The sequence below is a fragment of the Cebidichthys violaceus genome, unplaced genomic scaffold (assembly GCF_023349555.1).
Source record: "Cebidichthys violaceus isolate CVI_PGR_0920_01 unplaced genomic scaffold, fCebVio1.0.p SCAF_10, whole genome shotgun sequence".
Taxonomy (NCBI): Eukaryota; Metazoa; Chordata; class Actinopteri; order Perciformes; family Stichaeidae; genus Cebidichthys; species Cebidichthys violaceus.
Window position 1 is genome coordinate 14,376,378 of NW_027176263.1, and position 18,792 is coordinate 14,395,169.

At 42.0% G+C, this 18,792-nt stretch overlaps 1 protein-coding gene across 1 annotated transcript in view; it reads left to right on the forward strand.

Annotated features, from left to right (window-relative positions):
- Window positions 1-7,291: 7,291 nt before the first annotated feature.
- slc2a15a (solute carrier family 2 member 15a) overlaps window positions 7,292-18,792 on the forward strand; it is a 30,804-nt gene continuing 19,303 nt past the window's right edge. Inside the window, exons 1-3 of the mRNA XM_068718242.1 lie at window positions 7,292-7,336; window positions 12,289-12,387; window positions 16,977-17,137. Coding sequence (XP_068574343.1) covers window positions 7,292-7,336; window positions 12,289-12,387; window positions 16,977-17,137 — 305 coding nt within the window. The remainder of the gene's footprint in view (window positions 7,337-12,288; window positions 12,388-16,976; window positions 17,138-18,792) is intronic.

The following is an 18,792-nucleotide window of genomic DNA, read 5'->3' on the forward strand; positions in this document are numbered from 1 at the left end:
TGTCTGACTGGAACTGACGGGACAGGGCATCTGGTTTGACGTTCCTTGTACCTGGGCGATAAGACAGGGTAAAATCAAAACGATTAAAGAATAATGCCCATCTGGCCTGACGGGAGTTCAACCGTTTGGCTGACCGAATGTACTCCAGGTTTTTGTGGTCTGTCCACACCACAAACGGATGCTTTGCCCCCTCCAACCAGTGCCTCCACTCCTCGAGAGCCAGTTTGACAGCCAGTAACTCCCGGTTTCCGACGTCGTAATTCCTTTCTGCTGGGGACAACTTGCGGGAGAAAAAAGCACATGGGTGTAACTTTTGGTCCTCAGCTGACCGCTGAGACAGGACTGCCCCCACCCCGGAGTCTGACGCATCCACTTCCACAACAAACTGGTGTTCAGGATCTGGAAAGATGAGAATGGGAGCAGAAGAGAACCGTGATTTTAACTCCTTGAACCTCCTTTCTGCAGCAGGGGACCATTGGAAGGCTATCTTCTGGGAGGTGAGGGCTGTCAGGGGAGCTGCCACAGAACTATAGTTGCGGATAAACCTACGATAGAAATTGGCAAACCCAAGGAACTGTTGAAGCTTCTTCCGAGTGGTGGGAACCGGCCAATCCGCCACTGCTTTAACCTTGGTGGGATCCATATGAATACGTCCGACTGAAATGATGTATCCCAGGAACGACACCTCAGTGGCATGGAACTCAGACTTCTCCACTTTCACGAACAGCTGGTTCTCTAGGAGTCTCTGGAGAACACTGCGGACATGCTGCACATGTTCCTGTTCAGTCTTTGAGAAGATGAGGATATCGTCAAGATATACAAACACAAACACATTGAGAAAATCCCAGAGCACATCGTTCACTAAGGCTTGGAATATTGCAGGAGCATTAGTGAGTCCGAAAGGCATAACCAGGTACTCATAGTGGCCTCTAGGGGTGTTGAACGCCGTCTTCCACTCATCCCCCTCCCGGATGCGAACAAGGTGATAGGCATTCCTGAGATCAAGCTTGGTAAACACAGAAGACCCTTGCAACAGTTCAAATGCAGAAGAGATGAGTGGGAGGGGGTACCGGTTTTTAATGGTGACATTCAGACCGCGGTAATCGATGCAGGGTCGGAGGGATTTATCCTTCTTATCCACAAAGAAAAATCCGGCTCCAGCAGGGGATGAAGAGGGACGGATGATGCCTGCTGCCAGTGAGTTGTTAATGTAGTCGTCCATGGCCTTGGTTTCAGGGGCTGACAGAGAAAAGAGTCTCCCCCTTGGCGGTGATGAGCCAGGGAGGAGGTCAATGGCACAATCGTACGGGCGGTGTGGGGGAAGCGATGTGGCCCGTACTTTGTTGAACACCTCCCTTAAGTCATAGTACTCGGATGGGACACCTGAGAGATCTGGGAGCTCATTAGAGGAAGAGGTGTTGAAGGCAGGTAGCAAAGCAGATTTCAGACAGACCGCATGACAATGTTCACTCCATTGTAGAATGGAACCAGTCCCCCAGTCAATATGTGGATTATGTTTATTAACCAAGGAAACCCCAGGATGATTGGGTGCTGAGGAGTATTTATCAGGTGAAAGGTAAGTGATTCAGTGTGGTTACCCGATATGAACCGATATTACCCAGATGAAGAGGAACAGTGCGGTGGGTTACTGTGCAGAGGAGGCGCCCATCCAGAGCAGTAGCCTTGATAGGCTCGACCAAGGGTTCCTGGTTAATACCCAGTTGCATGGCAAGACCACGATCCAGAAGGTTGGCATCAGCCCCGGAGTCAATGACAGAGACAACGTGTGATTGTCCGTTACAGTTGAGCTGGGCGTGAAGTAGTGGATGAGAGGGCATTTCAGAGTTCATGATATGGCTCACTAGCGCCCTCTGGATTCCTGGTGAGCCCTGTCTTTTACTGGACAGGAAGACACATAATGACCTCCCTGCCCACAGTACATGCAGCAGTTCTCCCTTTGGCGCCGCTGTCGTTCAGCAGCTGACAGCCTGGTCCGGCCAAGTTGCATGGGTTCAACCGGGTCTCCAGAGGCACTGGCGGGAGGAGAAAACATTGAAGTGGGAGGTGACGATGGAGGACATGGAAGGCTCCGGGGAGTACTGATCAGCGCTCTCTCTCGTCTCGTTTCTTGGAGACGCCCGTCGATGCGGATGGCCGTGGCGACGAGCGTGTCCAAATCAGTCGGAGGATCCCGAGCCGCCAGCTCATCCTTGATGCCATCAGAAAGGCCGTTGTAAAAAGCGTCAGTCAGGGAGGAAGCGTTCCAGTCACTCTCCGCAGCAAGTGTCCGGAACTCAATGGAATAATCAGTCACTCTCCGGTTCCCCTGAACCAGGTTTAACAGTCCACGAGCAGCCTCTCGACCAGGGGTAGCATGATCAAACACCTTCCGAAGACCCTCAGAGAAGGCAGTCACAGAAGAACAGAAAGCCGACTGCTTCTCCCACTCAGCGGTGCCCCAGTCCCGAGCCCGCCCAGTAAGCTGGGTGATCATGAAAGCCACTCTTGACCTCTCAGTGGGATATGTGAGAGGCTGAAGTTCAAAAGTCAATTTGCACAAAGTCAGAAAAGAGCGGCAGGTACCTGGAGCTCCAGAAAAGCGCTCCAGAGTACTTAAGCGGGGTTCTGGACGTGGAACAGTGGGAACCGAAGGACTGGTGGGTGGTGAAACCGCTGGCGTTTGTCTGGGCTGTATGAGCTGCTGAAGCGGATTGCTCAGAGCCTCCAAATGTTGGTTGTAGCGTGCAGAAGTCTCCTGGAGAGCCGTCGCCATAGCGGTGAATTGCTTCTCATGATGGTGTAGGGCAGCAGCTTGTGCTGCCATTTCCTGCCTTATTTTCTCAATGTCGGCTGGGTTCATTTTTGGCCAGATTGTACTGTCAGGTTTCACAAAACGACAGACAAGAACCCAATAGCACGACACAGAAAACAGTTCAGGTGTAGAAACCGGGTTTAATAACCAGCAGATGTCAAACCAGGTAGTAACCCGCGTGGCAAACAAATCCAGTGGGAGCAGGCAAAAGGGAAGGTCCAAAGTCCAAAAGGGCAGGTCAATACACGAACAATCAGGATCAGAATCAGAAAGACAGGTTGCTGGATAGCAAGGGAAACACACTAGACAATCTGGCAAAGAACTGAGGGAAATGGACCGGTACATATACACTGAGGGGCTGATTGCTGATGAGGAGCAGGTGAGTATGGAGGTGGGGCAGGCCAGGTGAAATGAAATCAGCAATTAGTGCAGAGCAGGAGGGAGTGGCAGATTCTGAAATGACATGAGAGTTAGTGTGGCAAAACAGGAGACAGACAAATGAAAAACTAAAGCCTGGCTGAAGTTGTGACAGTATGTGAATCATGATAACTACATGTATACAACAAATTGAACTACCAATCAGTGCAGTAAAACAGTTCAAATTTGCTTCACCTCAGTCACAACATCATAGTGCTGCTTAATGCATCAATAAATACAAACATTGTGATATGTAAAGGTATAACACACAGATGTGGTCACAAACCCTGATATTTGGAGGAACTGACCTTATCAGAAAAGTATATATTAGTCTCAAACCTGGGGGTGAATTTACACTCCAACTACAAATGATATACTGATTATGTATACTGATCATTTTGAAATACATGCTGTATTGTTTTTGATACTTTAAAATGTACTTTTACTGTCATTCCAGGCAGCCACTGATTTCCATTCAAATGGCAGACTGTTAAAACTTGCCTCAATTTTGTAATCCATCACAGTGAAAATCAAGGCTGCTCTCACTTTATTCGACGTGGCATTGAAGTACTGAGGTGAAGCAGTGCAGGTGTTTAATCTGCAATAAAAAATGCATCACAACTAAAGCATGGTTAAGATTTTTTATAGTTCTGTTTAGCTCTTTTAGGCACTCACAGCACATACAATTTTACACAAGTATGCCACGGATTGCACACAGGCAGCAAGCATCAAACTCATGCTGCCAGTCACTAACACATTGACTAATGAATCACCAATCAATGAATTACTTCGACAGTAACCCGTTCCATAGACCTTATATGCTTGAGCATCACACCAACCATGGTGTTCAACGAGATTGAGAGACCACCGTGAACAGCTTTTATGAATGCTCTGATTGATGGATATTGCGTTGTTTAGTTTAGTTAAGTTTGAACAGCTTGTGCCTAGGCCTTGTCCAATGTGCTCCACGCATTGTGAATTTTGGATGCGTTCCGTGACTTTCTCTCTCCCCCTGACCCGCCGGAATTCCCTCGTCAGAAACTCATGTGCACGCACACTTTCACTCTCACAAACACACTCAATAAAATCTATTCTATGGCACTGAACAATAAAAATGATAAATAAACCATGCACGGTTAACGTTGTGGAAACAGTGGTGGTTAGGTTAAGACAACAAAAGCACTTAGGGTAAGAAAATATCCCATGGTTTGGCTTTAAATAAATATAACATGGCTACGGATGTCATGTGACTCAGTGGTGTAGCGTCACATGCCATAATCTGCCCACCGTGCCCACCTCCACTCCCACCCACGAAGCTCCAAGTCTCTGAGGAATGGCAGATATTTATACAGTTGAGAAACAAATGTATCAGGGCAATTAGAAGTGCTAAGTTGTGTTATTTTGTTAACCTGATAACCTGTCGGATTGCAGTAGTAATCCTGCAAAATTCTGTATAAACAATTAAGACACTAAATCATAGCAGGCTCTCTCCATACCCAAGCATAATTTTCTAGATTTTGTCCTTGTCTTGGAAATGAAGAAATGTGTTTTGACAAATATTGTGTGGAAAGCAGCCCCGTATACTGCCTCTGCATAAAGGCGGTGACACCAGCGACCCAAATAACTACTGGCCAATCTCCAAATCGCCATATTTAGCCAAAAGCTCATCAGCTAATCAATATTCTAATGCTTCACTTTCGATCTGAGAATTGCATTTCGAACTCCCATTGGCCTGGCTTCAGACCTTGACATAGCATTTTGACAGCAGCATGTAAAGTAGTACATTATATCATCTCTGTATAAGGAGGACTGTTGTATTGCTCTATTCATTGACTTGACTTAGGCATTTGACAAAGTGGATCATACTCTTGTTCTGGACAGACTTAGATTGGTTTAGACACAATGCATGCAACTGGTTTCACATTTGTCTTACTGACAAAGCTCAAGCAATAGTTGAAGTTACAAAAGGGGTGCCTCAAGGCTCAATACTAGGTCCTACCCTGTTTATACATGAATGACCTGGGTTCATTGATTAGTAACGGCTCTATTCGTTATGATGACGACACATTTATTTACTCATCACTGCCCTCTATTGACAAAGCTTTTTAGAATTTAAATCCTGATTTTGTGGCTATTCAAAAGGCCCTGAATCCTCAACTTAGGCTTTTACTGAACCCACATAAGACTGATTACATGATAGTCACCAGAAGTTACAGTATATCAGTAAATAAATGGAGCTCTAATACAAAAAGTCCCATGTTATAAGTACCTGGGTATCTGCTTAAATGCAAAGTTGTCTTTTAAAATTCAGATTGAAGAATTAACCAAGAAGTCTAAATTTGAATTAAGTTTATTTTATAGAAATATACAGTGTTGGTTGCAGATTGTAAAGGCAGTATTTTTTTTAGCAGTGCTTGACTATGCAGATGTGATTCACATGTATGCTGCTGCCCATACCCTCAAGCCCCTTGATGCTGTGGATTATACTTATCTTAAATTTACAACAGGTCACCATTTTAGAACCCATCATTGTAACCTCTATGAGAAGGTAGGGTGGAAATCACTTACCACTTGAAGGGAACCACACTGTCTCTGTTTTATTTACAAAGCCATTCTAAATCATCGCTTTTTAAACTTAGAAATATCAGATACCAACTCGTTCACAGGAATACATTAACTTGGATCCTCGTAGATGGAATACACTTTAGGACTCCCTTAAGTTAGACACATTATTAACCCTAGAACAGTTAAGGCTTCTTTTGAACAAGGTGTCTACTTCGTCCCTGTGGAATGTACTTGCTCTACTGTTTTTTGTCTTGTGTTTGTATTTTTGATTGATTTAGGGTTGAATTAATAGTTTTTGTTGTATAACTTTGGATTGTATAACATTCAAATTATAATTTTTTGGGGACATTTTGATTATGCATCTGCAGGGCACCATTGTGAAAGAAAGCTTTGTACTCAATTGGTTTTCCCTGATTAAATAAAGCTTATCTGTTAATGACACAGATGGGGATACAATGGAGTCAGTTAAAAGCCCATCGCAGTTGCCTTGTGCGTCAGTACCAGACGCCGAGGGGCATGGCAAAGCGTTGGTATTTGACGCACCGCAACTTTAGGTCTCCTGGTCTCGTGTTCACCAAAAAGTTAATTCGCATTTCACATGAGAAAATCTGAATCGAATTACCCGATAGATTTTGTATCCCCTTGTGATATTTACAAATTCATAGTTCTGTAATAACTCAGCGTAGCGTGATGAATTTGTAGGTCAATAGCGGTGATCTTAGTGCCAAAGGGCGGGATTTTACGAATAAAACCAGCCTTTCATGCTACAGCAGTGGAGATAAAATCATAGGATTAACAAATGTGTAATGCTCGGCGGGTGATTGTTACACAATGATCAGAACTGAAACCAAAATAATCAGTGGTACCCTTATCCTTTGGTAAAGAAGTCAAAGTATGATATGAAAAGTTAACTTAAAGGACCAATGCTGTCCTCCTCTTGTTTCCTTGCACTCGTCTCCTCTCTTCCTCTCCTCCCCACCTTCCTCTTGTTGCTTCCCCTCCTGTCTTCTCGTCCTCTCGTTTCCTCTACTCTTTTCCTCTCCTGTTCTTTCTTATTCTCTCCTTCCCTCCCTTCTCATTTGTTCTCCTCTCCCCTCCCTCCCCTCTTGTTTCCTTCCCATGTTTCCTCCTCTCCTCGAATCACCCGCTCTTCTCTTCTGCTCTGTTCTCCTCTGCTCTCCTCCCTTCTCTTCTCCTCTCTCCTTCTTTGTAAATTCACTTAGAGTTAATTGCTTCCAGCAGGCTTTTCTCTCGGTCTGTCACGCTGCCCTCCGTCATGTGATGACACTGTGTGGTCTTGTTATCGGGGGCCCGTGGATTGCTGCTGGGTGGAGGAGAGACCTGGCACACTGCACGTGAACTGGCATGACCGCTTTGACGTGCACTCCAGTGGAACCTGCGTGACCAGGCTCGCTACTGCAGCCATGAGATCCTCTGCATTGTAGAAAGAAGCCCTTCTGCTATTCACCGTTTGGGACTGGAGGACAGATTTCCTAAATGGCTGAGGAGGTTTTAATTCCAACGTCTGGGAAAATCACATCGGTAAGTTCAGACCGCCTGCATGACTTGGGTCAGATCCAGAGCCAGGGCCGTCAGCTGACTGATCCCCTATTGTTTTAGACACAGAGACCCAGCAGCTAATAGCATTTACTACCTACTTACAAACTTTCACTGCATACTTGGGATGTAGAGGATCAGTGGTTGCACTCAATAAGACTGTATGAGATTCAATGAAGACCACCAGACATAAAATGTACTAAAATCATAAAATGTACTATCACCGTAAACTCTGTTGAATTTTGTCTCAAACAAAAGTCAAAGGCAAAATTCTTCAAAACTTTTGGGTGAACACTTTTTTGATTATGGGTCATATACAGAAAAACTAAATGAGTCAAGGTTCTAAACAATAGTAGTTTTCAACCAACTACAATGCAAGCAAATCTGTGTTTCTGGACCAGAAAACTATAGAAATGTACCATAGAAAATACATTTTCTATCAAAATGACTTAACGTTTGACATTACAGAAGTTTACTGGTGTGCCCACATATAAGTATTTATGTATCTGCAGCTCTTAAATAAAATGTTAATTCATGTAACACTTCTAAACTCCAATACAGTTAATGGCCTATGTGTCCACCTACAATATAATGCTGTAATGTATGAATCTGTAAATAAGAAAAGTTAAAACAGGCAGCAATCAATGTGTTGTGTCATACCGTACCTACTGTGAATAATTATTTCATCATCAGTAACACAATTCATTCAAATAAAATGTAATAAAAGATTGAATTACATATTTTATGTTAAAAAAACAAATACAGTAGTGACTCATTCATAATTAAAAATGGATGGGTGCATTTCTGGGCTAGTGTTCTATGTGTGTGTCAGTGTTACCAGCCAGGAGATCGCTGTTCGTAACAATTTTTCCTATACCTAATCAATTCATTTTGTTGCCTAAACCTAAGATTCCTGTGAAGCTGGAAATATATCTAAAAATAAAGTATGCATGTAACAAGGAGGCGTGAAGCCAATATGGAAGTGTCTTAAGACTTGCATTTTCTCTACTGACCAGCAGGGGGCGACTCAAAAAGTCTGATTGTATAGAAGTCGATGAGAAAATGACTACTTCTAACTTGATTTATTACTTCAGTAAACATTGTAAACATGAGTTTATGGTCTTAATCACTAGTTTCAAGTGTGCTTCATACAGCATGATGTTCATTTACTAAATTATGTTCCTTTTGGAGTCAAATAGACCATAAAGCGGAGTATGCTTTGGGGCGGGCTTACTGTGATTGACAGGTCTCTGCCGCTACCAGAGCCATATATGGCGTCCCTACATCACTCCTCCGCATTCCAAATATGGTAACTTCTGTTCATTGGTTGCATAAAAAAACAACAACAACATGACGACGGTCGTATTCCAAGATTACGACGGCGAAATTGCTGAACTTGAGACTTCATATTGGCCGTCCACAAACCAAGGGTGACGTCACGATGACTACGTCCACTTCTTATATACAGTCTATGTTAACAAGCAGGGAATTGACGCGTGTGGCTGGCTTTTGTAGGAAAACACACGAAAATTGAGGAATAGATATCATACGAACTGTTGTATGAGGATGCGTTGCACTATGACAGGTTCAGAAATTCTGATATTCACACGTGTGTATGTAACATAAGGAGAGAAGTGAGTGTGATTTTTCCAAAGATAATAACGTACATGTAACCCATTTCCATTTTTTCCATTCAGATACATTTCATCCTTCATATTGCTGTCCACAACATTTTAGTCACTTACATGCCATGTCCCACTTGGTTATAGATTGCAATATTTGTGCAAGTCTTTCTCTAGCCGACATCACATTTCAAGGCATTATTCACATATTCTTCCCAAATGCAGGCTCTTTCCTCATAGTTTCTACATTGATATATTTTGAAGTTTAGCTGGACTTTTTTTTTCGTGACCAGATACAGGTCACACTGTACGCAAAAAGGTTCTGACTTTCAGCTCAGAAATGGCTTGGCTGCAGAGAGGAATGTGAACAATGCAAACAAGAACTTTTTAGATGAGCTTCATTCCTAATTAATACCTTCACTGTTTAGGAACAACTGGCATTTTCTCCTAAAACATGTCTATAAGAACAAACATGGTAGCTGAGAAGTTTCTCATCCGAGAACTGAACATTATTTGCAGCTGTGAATGAGCCAATCAATGTGAAGCTCGTTGCCAACAGCTAACAGCTGAGCTTACACCACGCTCAGGGACGCACCCATATCGGCCCCCATATCGGCCAACACATTATGAGTATGTCTCTTCATTGTTACTCAGCCATGAGTAATTGTAAACAAACCAAAAAATGAATGTCTGAATGTAGCATGTTTTCCAAAACATGAAAGGAATGACTATGCACATTATTTAAAGAACTGTATACAAGCAATTCAACCATCTTGGATTAGAGTCGTCGCCATGTTGTTTATTTCGCACCAAGAAGACAGAAGTTACCATATTTGTAATGCGGAGGAGTGATGAAGAGACAACACGGCTCTGGTAGCAACAGCAACATAATGTACTAAATGAACATCATGCTGTATTGAAGAAGACTTGAAACTAGTGATTAAGACCATAAAGTCATGTTTACAATGTTTACTGAGTTAATAAATCAAGTGAGAAGTAGAGTCATTTTAGACTAGACTTCCATACAATCGGACTTCTTTTTACAACCGGATGAGTCACCCCCTGATGTTCAGTAGAGATAATGCAAGTTTTAAGACACTTCCTTATTGGCTTCACTCGGCAGAGCCGGAGGTTGCCGCCTGTTTCAGAGCTACATTTCCTCTGTGAGGTTGTGAGGAACTCGGTTTATAAAAGGGCAAGGTCCTGCCCTTTCTGGCGTCCCCCATGTGACCTTATTTCGTAACAAATGTGTACAGCAGTTAACGGTGAGAGACACATTTTTTTGGATTGCGTTTGAATTACACATATCATAACTGAGTTATCACACATATGTCACATGTTTGTCATAGATTTGTCGGAGGGTCATTTAGATTTTGTGTGAAACAGATCAGTGAAGTATACTTTTCGTCTTCTACTCGTCTCTCGCAATGCGCTCTTGTCACGACACGGTTGTTTTGTTTTCTTACCTGAAGTATTTTATCCAGCGACTCTCTTTTATCAGCTGGGAAGCGAAAGAAGGAGCCACACCCGTTGTCCTGGTACGAAACACACACAGGCATCCTAACTTCAGCTGGAAATGGCACTTTCGTGACTTTTGTAGTCATTCTAATTATTTATTTAAATTATTTCAATTCAAATGGGATAAAATAATTATTTGTCTCTCTTAAAACCAGATACACCCGAGGGTCCCCCATTTGGACGCAGAGTACATCAAAACTTAGAGAGTTTTGTGTTAAAAGTAACTGGCAGAGAACCCACGAAGAACGAATATAGTGATGTTATAGTTCTGCAGAAACCTCAGCGTCCTGGGAACAACATGAACTAGGTCACTTCTACATGAGACAAACACATCTCCCATCAGCCAAGCAAACAAATAACAAAATATCATAAATCATACTCGATATGACTGGGACAGACCGGAGAAAACAGCTGCTACACTCCGTTAGCAACGTGCTACCTACGAACATGCAGCATGAAAAAGCACGAGCGCCTGACGGAGATTACGGACATAGTTTCCATTTCTCTCCCCGGTAAACCATCGCAGAGATATTCAGCTTCGAACACAAAAAGTCACACAGCTTTCATCGAATATTGTACTTACTTTTGGTCGAATCTCAGCGAAAAAATTGAATATCTCCGTACTTCCAACGCATGTTTGTCCAGCTGCTGGTGCTCCGTGTGAATCCGTTCGATTCGTGTCTCTCCGACACTCCTCGGATTCTTGGGAGGGTTGGAAGCTCAGCAAATCAGATTTCAGAGCTGGACCTTTTTGAGCTTTATTGGCTAATAGTGCTGTCAATCATCTAGCTTTCAATTCCAGGCAATTCTATTGGCTCCTACGGTTCGAAGGATGTCTCAATGGTGAAAATCGGAGAAGGGGGGGCTGAGATACAGCCCTGAACAGAGAGTCTGAAGCAGGATTTGACCTTAAACTAAATAACTAAAAAGGGCATAGAAAGAGCTTAAAACACTCAAAAAAGGTCCAATCTTCGGTCTATTGATTCAATGAACATCATGAGTGATACATAGAAGTGATATAGAGTGTTTTTGAATTTTAAAAATACTTTTTTATTCAAATCTTGGAGTATTTGATCAGTTTTCTAATTTGAAATGCTCTATATTTCATAAATGTTTCACTGTATCTATGTATAGCTGTGTATATAGAGCCTATATCAGTTGTTCTAAGAGCCCAGCATATTAAAAGTCTTGGATACCCATACTTTCCAAAAAACAATACCCTAAAAGTGCTGTTTTTCAAGATCGAGCTTTTGAGTTTTCCAAGTTCTGCTGTGTTCCATCCTTATCTTATGTGAACCAGTAACATGTATTCTGATAGTTCCATGATTTTTCTCATCTCAAAAATATATAAAAAAAGTTTGTTTTTTTTTTTAATTTTTTATTTTTTTTTATACAATTAATTAGGTATTTCTTATCTTTATTCGAGCTGAGGCCTGCAAATAGGCCTCGTTTTTAACTATATTTTTTCCAAAATAAGATCCTACGGTGGTCAACCGGAAGGGGTGGGAATTTGCCCCACTATGTGGAGATCACTTTTTCCAACCAAACATTATTACATTTCTGCTGAAACGTTCTATTTTCTTAAGCTTATTGTGCTCAATGAACATCTTATGAGCGCCTACTTCTCCTAGCAAGTCCTGACTGGTTAGGACACATCTAGAGCTCTAGATAGGTGTCATTTTCCTTATTTAGTAGTAAGTTCAATAAATGCCTTTAATCCTAAAGGTAGGAGTCACTCCCCCCACCACTCTCTGGATAAAACTTCCCTAATACATGTCTGTGTCCTGCTGTCTACAGCAACTGACCGGCTCCTTGTTGGCGGTGGCGTTCATTACCTCCTTCGGGAGCTCCATGCTTTATGGCTACAACCTGGCTGTGGTCAACTCCCCTGCTGTGGTAAGACGCATGTGCACACACACTCACACAGACACACAAATACTATGACCTTAATTTATATGCAGATCGCCATTAAAATAACAAAGAATAAAACATGACTAGAAAAGAATGCTCTTATTATTACCATAATTACCATTTCCTGGAATCTCCCAATTTCTAATGAAAGTGTTATGAATGCTACCTATTTTCTGAATTCAGGCACTCTACAATGTTCTGCCATAATTTGGTTATTTCACGTCTTTTCTGCCCTGGTTGGAAGTGGGCAGAGCTCAGTTGGAAAATGGTGAAGTCAATTTACTCCATGCACCCATCAGGAGTTAACTGATGCCAGATGACTGTCTCGCTGTATTAAGAGTAAATACATAATATATAACAAATATTGTTGCTTATTTAGACATGAATATTCAATGTCAAGATTTGTACACTTGAATTGAGTAAAAGTGTGTTGTTGAACCACTCATAGTAAAATAGATTTTTTGATATGACTTTCAATATTTGGGCCGAGAGAGTATTTTCAATAACAGAAAACTGTATTTTAACAGGAAACTCGGGACATAGCTTTTTTTTTCAAAATAAAAGCCCAAGAAGGTAATTATATCTTAATTAAAAGGGGACTCAAGACAACACTGTTTTTCCTTTTCAAAATAAAAGGCACATAGAGTAAATATCCTAACAGGAAGCTTAGGATATAGGATGTGCACCAAGGACCAGGCACACTCAAAATGTCTTGCCAAATGTTTTACTTTATTATATTATACCACAATGTTTTGCGAGACACCCATTAGTCAAGGAAAATGGAGAGAAATGTCTTCTGTGTGCATGTGATTGCGTGGTGATAGTTTTGTATCAGTCTATGCCAAATCTCCAGGAAGAGCTTTGAAGCAAATTTTACATAGTGGCTAAACCGTAAAACTACACCGCTCTGATCCGTCATGTGATGCCATTGGACCCAAAAATACTTCATCCCATAGACTTTAATTGAGAAAGGGACGTCTGTTTTTGGAGGTGGATCAAATTCCCAGTACGAACACTTTTGCTTCTGCCCAATGCTGGTGTGACAGTCTGCATGTCTTCAAATAATGCTTGTTGCCACATGTAATTCTTGTTCTGACTGTATGCCAGTAATGGGTGTGTTGGAAATGTTTGGATGTGTTTTGCTGTCTTTTTAACTTTTGAATTGACTTCTTTAAGCCCCTAACCTGTTCCCTCAAGAGGCTTTTGCCAGGCCACCATTGTAAATAAGACTTTGTGCACTAATGCACCAACAGCCGAATCCAGAGATATTTTTCTTCCTCTGTTCATGTGAATGAGCCCTCGAGGCCGAGGGCTGGGAGGCGGGTTAAAAGGAAGCTCTAGTCCACTTGCTTCATTGGCTCATGGATATGGACGATAGCTGGAAGATCTGTGAGATTTTGTCTGAATTTTACTCTTGGAATATCCAACTTTTTCGCGTCATGCGCTACTGACCAATTTTCATAGGAATGAATAGGGACCCGCCTCCAACGCTGTATCCAGTTCTCTTTATATGTCCATGGTCTATGCTTATTGTCTTTGTGTGTGTGTGTGTGTGTGTGTGTGTGTGTGTTTACTGTATGTCTGACAAAGTGTACCTGTATGTGTTTGCTGGACACAGACAGGGTGTGTGAGTAGTTGATGGTGATAGTACGTGTGTGTGTGTGTGTGTGTGTGTGTGTGTGTGTGTGTGTGTGTGTCTGTGTGTGTGTGTGTGTGTGTAGGACGTAAATATTGGTAGGCCTACATTTAAGCATTTACAAGGACTTATTTGTAAAGATTTTACCCTTGACATCACATAGCACTTATGCTTTGCCAATTATTTTTCTAATGCTGTTTTTGGAAGCAGAATACCAATCTAATACAGTAATGTACCTTCTATTTTGTCATCCGATTATTGGGGATATACCTTTTCTCTCACATCACTACTAATATCCAACAGTGTTGTTGAAACTAAAATGTGCCTGGTAATACTTTACCATGGAATAAAAGAGCCCTTCTGATGTCTTTGTCTTTAAAATCAGGCTTTGAACAGAGTGCAAGTCACATGCATAAAAGCTTCTAGTTGCATGTGTCTTCCTCCTGCAGTTGGGGATATTGCTGGTCCACTAACTCGTGCCTTCACATGGTAAACTGATTAGGAGGCTGAGGTCAAAAAAGACTTTGGGATTTGATTAAAGCTGAAAATGTACAAGTGAAAAAAGGTGAAAGAGATAAAGAGTGTGGTTAGTACTGGTCTCGTGAAATACGGCTATCTTGGCCACATGATAAAACATGGTTTCCTGTCTTACCAGAAAGGAATGCCCTCTGTTTGGCTCGAATATGTAGAATTGACTGTATCCTCTCTAATAGCGCATCTATGAGGATTAAGTGCTTAATTAATTTTACCAGTAGTAGGTGGCGGAATGAGCTAACCAGAGATACATATATTTTCCAATTGCATATGCAACCGTCAGTCTATTAAGCTGTCCTCATTTTTCGTACTTTACTAAGCAGAGGAAAAGAAACTAACCAGGATTCCCACAGTAGTGTCGAGGGAAGAGGATTAGGGAAATGTGGCGTATGGAAGACCGCTTGCCAGAGGTCCTTCTAATCGAGGCTCAGCCCGTGGACGGTGTGAGGTCAGTAACAGCTCCCGTCGCGCCGGGGTCTGGACCTCTCCGCTTCCCGGGGCCTTGGATTAAGTGCTCGCTCCCCCCTCTCTCCATGCAGGGAAGGACAGGGCCACCTGCTCCCGGCGCGACTGTCAACTGGGGCGGACTGTCCTCAGTGCGGCCCAACCGTGTCGCATCGCCAGGGTAGGGATCGGCTCACGTAAAAGGCGCCAGGCGTCTGCGGTGATGTCGGCAACCCACCTGACCCATCTTGAAACATGGACCAAAGAGTCTAATACGCGCACGAGTCAGAGGGTGAAGCAAACCCTGTGGCACGATAGAAAGTGAGGGCCAGGCTGAGGTGGGATCCCAGCCCCACGGGGATAAAGAAAGTATCGAGTCATAATTCTTAATAAGTTAGCGGGTTGACCGTGGCTAAGTGGAGAGCAGGGCCGTCCTTCAATCAGAGGATCGGCGGTTCGATCCCCGGCCTTCTCTGCTAGTCTCATGTCAATGTGTCCTTGAGCAAGACCCAAATTGCTCCCGTAGCTGTGCCTACGGTGTATTGATAGATACTGAATTGTAAGTCGCTTTGGATAAAAGCGTCTGCTAAATGACTAATGTAATATGTTCTTTATCACTGAGGACACACAAAATACTTAACTAATGATTAGTAACTACCTAATTTAATCATGAATTGCAGTTAATACACATTTATAAGGCATATATTAACATAGTCCCTAACCATTAGTGCATATCTAAATCATTATATGTGTACATATAAATAAGTTCTTAATCATCTAAAACTCCTTAATAATTGGTTTATAATATATACGATACTTCATTTACAAATGGGGAATCCATCATTTATAAAGTATAAAAACACACATGAAACACAATAGACAAGCTTATTAATCAAGAATAAAACATATATAACTGTTGTTATGAATTGCATACTAATGAGTGTTAATGTAGGAATAATGCTTTATAAATGATGAATTAAGTGTTTACTCATGCTTAACTAATACTTCATAGTGTATAGTTATTATAAAGTGTTACCGAGTTTTTACTTTTGGTACAAACAACATTTGACATACTGCTGCTCAAAAATGTGGGATCCACTGTTATACAAATCTATAACTATATATTAAAGAAACAAAAACAGTATAAACTATTTCAAATTTTTGGCTTCATTCCACTCAGTAGTAGATTAACTTTCTATTTATAGTGTGAAGTTTGAAGAAGAGCTTTTCTAAATCAACACATTGCCTGTTAATTCCACCTTGTTATATGCTTGCTAGCACTGACAAACCGAAATAGGAAGTTGTTCCTATTTATTTCTTAATTCTGTGATCTTTGTCTCTTTCAGTTGTTAATCTGGTTGAACCATTGTAAACGCATAAAAGACCCTTCAGACGTATACAGTACTTCTCTCTGACATAAACAAGCTTTTGTGGCAGGAGATTCCAAACTTTTGAACAGTACTGTATTTCAGTCCCTATCCCAATAATTAATCAAAAACAGCTTATCATTTTCCACATGTTCTGATTAAAGATCACCCTGTTGAAACAGGAGAGGAGACAAAATATTTAGGGATCTTTTTTGATTGCACTTCAAGTAAAGCAATGCGGCGCTTGTATCTAATCAGGAAATTGGAACCATTTGCTATAGGCAAGAATATTTTAGACACTGCTGACGGAAGTGTTGTTGAAAGTGTTTTAACTCTTAACATGTGTAAGAACCAAAATTGATGGTCCAGAATTACAAATATGGCCAGTAAAATGATTCAGAGAGAGGAAAAACAGATGGGATGGAAATATAAAACGGGAAACAAACAGTTTTGGTATATCTGTAATTAGTAATTCATCTTTCATTCACACAGCATGAACGATGACGGTTTATCATTATTTCTGCCACCTTTCACATCACCTTCCACTCCTGACCTCCCCTACTTCCTGTCTCTGCCATCCCTTCACCTCTCAGTACATAAAAGACTTCTACAATAAGACGGTGCTGAGTCGTAATGGAACAGGACTCAGTGGGGAGACCCTGACCCTCATGTACTCTCTCACCGTGTCTGTCTTCGCAATTGGAGGTCTGCTGGGCTCTGTCATCGTGGGCATGCTGGTCTCTCGCTTTGGCAGGTAAGAAGAAGATTCCAGATTCTAGACCAGTTCTACACCAGTCATGGTTGGTTTCCTTTATTATAAGATTATAGACTAAGCAATAAAAAATTCAACACATAGGGTAATGATGATTTCAAAAAGAGTACTCTCTTTGTCTTAATGCAGTCCTTAATTCAAAGCAACTTAACTTTGCCTGTTTGGCCTGGAGCAGTGGTTCTCAAGCTGGGGGGTCCCGAGGTAATTTCTGAGCGTCGCCAGATGGTTGTCGAGAAAAATATAAAATAACACATTTTAGACTGAGGAATGGATTTTACATTACATCGCCTGTACATAGATACATAGTTCGCAGCACAGCACTTGCTTAGCGGGTAGATTTACAGTGATCATATATATGCCCAAATGTTGAGACACCAAAAAACATTAAACAACTCGCAAGCTATGTGGGGACTTTCATAAGGCCATTTTCATCAATCAAATCCAAATTGATGAAGCCACTTGGATGTCAATTGCATGCAAATTTTGAACGGATTAACATCACTGTAAACAACCAGATTGAGGTAAGGATAGGGTGACCAGACGTCCCGGTTTACCAGACGCAGACCCGGTAGCATGAGGTGGGTCCCGGTGTCCTAAGCGTTGTCCAAATTATGCAACTATTTTCAAAGAACAGCGAAGCAGTAACGATAATCTGCTCAAAGTGTGCATGTAAATGAAAATGTAGTTTCATGTTTTTTAACTCTCACTATTCAGGCTAGTTTTTAAGCTTTAGCTTTATCTAACAGTGTGAGTGTTGATCTCACCAAAAAGCCAATCAAAGGTCATGGTCAGTATTCAAAGTAACCAATCAAAGGAACGTCCACCCCCGCCCTTCCAAAGTCTCAAAAGTCAACTTGACAAGTGAATGTTGAGCAGTTGTGAGCGCGGGAGCAGAAATGCTCCACTTGTGTCATGTAAAGTATCAACAAAGCAACAGAAGTACTTGGTTCACATGGAACATGAACAGTGTCCTGGGTGAAAGGATTGTGTTCTTTTTTTTTTAACTCATCCACCACCCTGACCTCCTCCCTCCGAAGACTCCTTTGTGAAAGGTCAAAAGCAAACGTAAGCGTAATATGATTACCTTGAAAACTTTTTATGGAATTGTAATTTTTAAGAGACAGGGCTGAACAAGTAGAGTTCAACATCGAGCAGGGGACATTTGTCCTCAGAAGCCCGCAGAGCTGTATTTGGATTTGCATTGTCCTGACACCTTACCCAATAACCCCCTGTAGACTGCCCAATGGGGGTGGATAGTGGCCAATTGGCAATGCCAGCCTGAGAGACACTCCGCAGCATCTGCTGCTGACACCAACACGAACACCAGAACACTCACCGTTAACGCACGGTCACAGTGAGTCTTTTTGAAAATTGCGAAAATGACACAGATTAGCAGGGTCCCATAGTGTTTCATATACAGAATTTAAATAAATGAGATAACACAAGTTTAGGAAATAAGGCCCCCAGAGACACCCAAACACCGGCACTAAAGGCACAAGATCAGGGCCTTATATCAATCATGCCTTTGTCCTCTGTATTCAAGGCTGTTGGTAACCCTGTCCCCCGGAGTCCGGTTGTCCTTCAAAGAGCACAGTGTTGCCTCGTCCCCCTCTGCCCTTCTGAAGTGTGCTAGTCCT